Source organism: Cyprinodon variegatus, unplaced genomic scaffold (genome assembly GCF_000732505.1).
Source record: "Cyprinodon variegatus isolate N-32 unplaced genomic scaffold, C_variegatus-1.0 Scaffold1119, whole genome shotgun sequence".
Lineage (NCBI taxonomy): Eukaryota > Metazoa > Chordata > Actinopteri > Cyprinodontiformes > Cyprinodontidae > Cyprinodon > Cyprinodon variegatus.
The window spans coordinates 28,391-33,088 of NW_015151572.1; the positions used below are offsets into that span (position 1 = coordinate 28,391).

General features: G+C 43.1%; 1 protein-coding gene across 1 annotated transcript in view; it reads right to left on the bottom strand.

The window, feature by feature from the left end:
- LOC107101591 (partitioning defective 6 homolog alpha-like) overlaps positions 1-4,698 on the bottom strand; it is a 70,355-nt gene that overhangs the window by 3,292 nt on the left and 62,365 nt on the right. Inside the window, exons 5-6 of the mRNA XM_015400571.1 lie at positions 2,004-2,293; positions 305-430 (exon numbers count right to left, since the gene is read on the bottom strand). Coding sequence (XP_015256057.1) covers positions 305-430; positions 2,004-2,293 — 416 coding nt within the window. The remainder of the gene's footprint in view (positions 1-304; positions 431-2,003; positions 2,294-4,698) is intronic.

The following is a 4,698-nucleotide window of genomic DNA, read 5'->3' on the forward strand; positions in this document are numbered from 1 at the left end:
CCATTGATTTTGCTTGTAAAGCGGGAGAATGGCGCTAGGCTTACCGCACCGTGACGTCACAAAAATGGCCGCTCCCAGACTTGTTGAGCGCAACAAAATGATTATTTTTTACGCATTAGTTTTAGGTATAGATAATCATCTATTGATTAGTGCTGACAGGAACTCTGCAGGATGATTTATGTTGAACTAAACAGTTTGTTTAATTAAAGAATAAAATACCTAATTATTATTTCCAACCTTTACTTCTTCCATCACCTCATCTGTTGGTCTCTTTATGCAGGAGCGTTAAGCTCTAAGGCCTCACCTGATCTAAAGATTTTCCAGCGACGTCGATGCCGTTGACTTCCAGGATTTCGTCATTAACAGCCAGTAATCCGGTGCTCTCTGCTATCCCGGACCGAACTAAGCGAGAAATGAAGACTCCTGGAACCTGAAAGGACGAGGAAAAGAGCGTTAGAACAGGAGGATGTCCTGCTATGTGATTGGTGCAGAATGACACTGACAGCATCCAATAAAATCTACCGTTAATCACCACAGATAGACAAGTTAGCGCAGCTAGCAAGGAAGCATCTGACCCCATGAGCAAGGCAGCAGCTGGTTTCTGAACCGTTCCGTTTGATCCAAGAAGACTTTTTTAGGCTCTAGTAACCTTTATTTTATTATTTTTGAAAGCAGCCTGACAGGAAGTGGGGTTGGGGGGCAAAGGTCAACAGGCCGGGACTTGAACCGCGTGGAATTGAGGCTGATTTATGCTCAGAAACCAGGTCATCTGCGTGTGTGTCTGACCGCCATTGTGGGAAACGACTGGTGAAGATGGAGCAGCTAGAGCGAGGTACGCGAGAACGCTGGGACCCTTTTTCCACCTGGATCCCCGCTCTTTTTGGCCCTCATGGCCCTCCGTCGTCCCACACACTAGCCCCCACTTCTTTACCGCCTCGGCCGAATCTAGACCCACAGCTAGTTCCTGATTGGCCCTCTGGCGTTGTGGCGTGGAATAACATAGCGCAGACCACGCTTCAGTATTGGGCAGAAATCAAAAATATCTACGACACACTGCTGCAGGAGGAGAACCAGGCCTTTAACCATCGCCATTACATACGTATACGCCTCATTGGAGGCGTGTAGACATGCCTAGAGGGCGGCCATCTTGGATCAGACCACAGTTCAGATAGCTGCTGTCAGAATGAATAGAAGGATAGATCTCAGTTTAATGACATGAAAGATGGGTCAGAGATAATATTATTATAATCTCTCACATGTCACAACTCCATAAAAGACCAAAACATATTTTGAAATTATCATTCAGTCAGATTACACTGATTTATTCACATTAAAATCTATTTAAATTGAATTGAAACTGGATGAGATTTATGCAAAGTTATATATTATCTCCAGCTGCTCTGGGGGCACCCCAAGGCGACACCAGGCCAGCTCAGAGACTTAGTTGATAATTATTTCAATAATCAATTAATCTGATTAATTGCTTCAGTCAGGGTTAGATTCAGGGGGGAGGGAGACAAATGCTGACTGTTAGCCACTCGATCCATGTTTGAAAAACCTGGTTAGATGCTCGATTTTCATTGGGAAAAAGGCTTAATTCACATCCTGTACAGAATATAACGAGTTCTTCTCAGTGACAGCTAAGAAGGAACCAATCTCATCTCATCAGGAGGAGAAAGAGAAGAAGACGAAAAAAAATAGAAGAATACATTTTATTGCCTTTATATCAACACAAAATAAGGTGTATTTATATAAAACTGGAGTCATTTAGCTCCTTAATTAAGGAGATTGTTATGCTGTAGTTCACCATTGGTTCTTCTTAAATTGAGGCTCCACTGGGTTATTTACTGACGGTTTGTTGGTTAGAGTCCCCAGGAAGAGAAAAGGTCAGAGAAACGTAAAAGAGTCCATCCCCTCTGTCCATTCTATTCTATTAGGATGCGGCAGCAGAACCGTTATTCTTGAATTTAGGTTATTAAGCCAACAGGAAGTAAAAGCCTCACCTTCTCCACGCCCTGAGGCGTCACCCGCACGCTCACCCCGTCCCGGATGTAGAAGCCCAGGGGTTTATTAGAACCGTTCTTGTGGAGCCGAACCCGCCGGTGGGTCTCAGGTAAAATATCCACATCGATAATGGAGGAGATCTGTCTGAAGTCCTGCGGGGGGCCGATCATGATGCCCGACTTGTTCTTGGAGAGGGTGGTGCTAGAACCCGCTGGGCGCAGCCCTGGTAAGCCCAGTCCTTTCCTGCGCCTCTGGAGGGAGTTGGTGCAGTAAGCAGTGGACTCGCCCCCTAAACCAGAACACAGACAAGGGAGGAGAGAGTTGGGATTAAATAATCTCAGAAAATCCTGTCCTCCCACTTTAGTTTGTCAGATCAAACTGATTTTAACACTGCAATAGAAAACAACTTTTAAATGATCGACATAGAGTTACCTTAATCAGAACCTGCCCTACAAAATAAACGGCCTCAAGCAGCGCCGAACTAAAGACATCTCAGAATAGATGACATCATCCATCAGACCAAAGCCTGGTTTAAAGCAGATAGACACTCTGGTGCACCTCCGTATTTCCTATTTGGTACCCAATGACAGAAACTCTTGCTGTAGTGCCGTCCACAACGCCTGGCACACCTCGGACTCTATCCCAGACACCGTGCAGGATGCTAGTTTGTAGCTCTGTGCGACGGTCTGTTGGTTTGCAACCAAAGCCAAAACACGCAGCGTCATGGTCAGTCTTTGGGGAACACTCACAGGTGAACTGTGTGTCGTCCGGATGAGGGTTTGTAGATGGCGAACAAGCTCTTCAAACGAACACATGGACATCCACAATCCTAGCTAGTTCCTGATTGGCCCTCTGGCGTTGTGGCGTGGAATAACATAGCGCAGACCATGCTTCAATATTGGGCATAAATCAAAAAAATATGCATCATACCTCCGACAAGCTAACTGTGACACACTGCTCTGGGAGGATAACCAGGCCTTTAATGATCCACAAAAATTTTGATCAGCTGTTTGAGGGAAGCTGGAGTCTACAAAGATTGAACCTGTAGGGTTCAGAGATGGTCTACAAATGATTTCTACCTATAAATATCAGTAAATGAATCCAGAAGAACTCCAGTTATCAGCACAACTATAACTCAGCCTTTAGTGTTTATGGTTCAGTTTGAACTGAGGAAAAACAGGAATAATAGGAGATTTCTGAGGTAAATGATCAAATATCTTCTTGACAGGGTCTGCTCAGTGGAGCGGTGGCTTGCACTGCTGCCTTGCAGAAAGAAGGTTACAGGTTTGATTCCAGGCCCGGGGTCTTTTCTTCCTGCATGAAAGAAAAGAAACTAGTTTTAAACATTCAAAGGGAGTTTTTCCTCTCCACTGTCGCTACAAGCATGCTTAGTGTGAGGGATTGCTGAAGAGTCAATGAGTCGATGCAATCAGCTGGTTTTCCTTAGATAGAAAACTTTAAATCAATCTGACTGGATGATCTGGTGAACTGGAAAATGACCTGAGATGACATGATGTGAATTGGAGCTATAGAAATAAACTGAATAGAATTAAACCTAGAAGCACAGGATGCACCAGGAGAGCATTCTAAAAATTAAATAGATTAATTTAGTTATAAGATTTAATCTGAAACACTTTTAATAAGGAACCTAAAGAAAAAACATTACTGAAAAAAACAAAACAAAAAAAACAGACGATTTTAGGGACCAATAACAATCAGTAAGGATTAAACACTATGACATCCGTGGGATTATAAGGAAGCTTTCTCTCCAAACATTTGAGAATCGGTCAGATTGTAAAACTGCAGCTCAGGCACAGATTAACCCCTGACAGATTGAAACATTCTGTAATCCGTTTGTGTTGGTTCCCCGTCTCCTTTGCTATTCTGAGGCTAAATTACATTTAAAAGACCCTAAAGAATGCAGATTTTGACCCTGAATCTTTGGTATTGTTGTGGTATAAAATGATCTCATTTCATTGTGATAGAGTCTAACATCACCAAATTTCAGGTGATGCACCTCTGCATCAGAATTTACTGCAAATTTTATCCAGGTTTCACTTGAGGCTTCATCTAGTCATAGAGATAAACTAAATGCATGCCATGCATGATAGATACAGCAGCTGGTAGGAGCTGCAGCGGCTCTAAATATCTGCAGCTCTTTCTCAGTCCCTCTTATTGCTGTGGAGAAATTCTGGCCCCCTTTTCTTACAGCAGCTTTAGTTCATGGAGGTTAGCAGCTATTATTTCCCTGAACTGATTTCTTAAAGTTCCACCGCAGCATTTTAACCTGCTTTTTCAGTTGCAGATTTGCTGCTGTGTTTGGGATCATTATCCTGGTAATGACCCAGTTTCATGTGAGGCCACCCGCTTATGCAGATGATCTCATATTTACCTACATATTAACTCTCTGTGTTCAATATTATGTAGAGGCATTAGTTGTGATGAGTTGTTTGGTTTACTGTCAAAAGCTATAAGCAGCTCTACTCCCAGTCATGAGGCTGTTAAAGGAAAATTCCAATTTTTAACACTTTTAGCCCATTTTCTGTAGTGTCCAGGATGAAATCGAATGATCGACACCAAAATTTTGACAATTGGTCCTGTCTCTGCTATTTGGCTCATGCAGAATCCCCCCCTGGCTGCTTCAGAATGGCTTCCATAGTGCATGTCCGATAATGTCCTTAAAACAACCTTAAA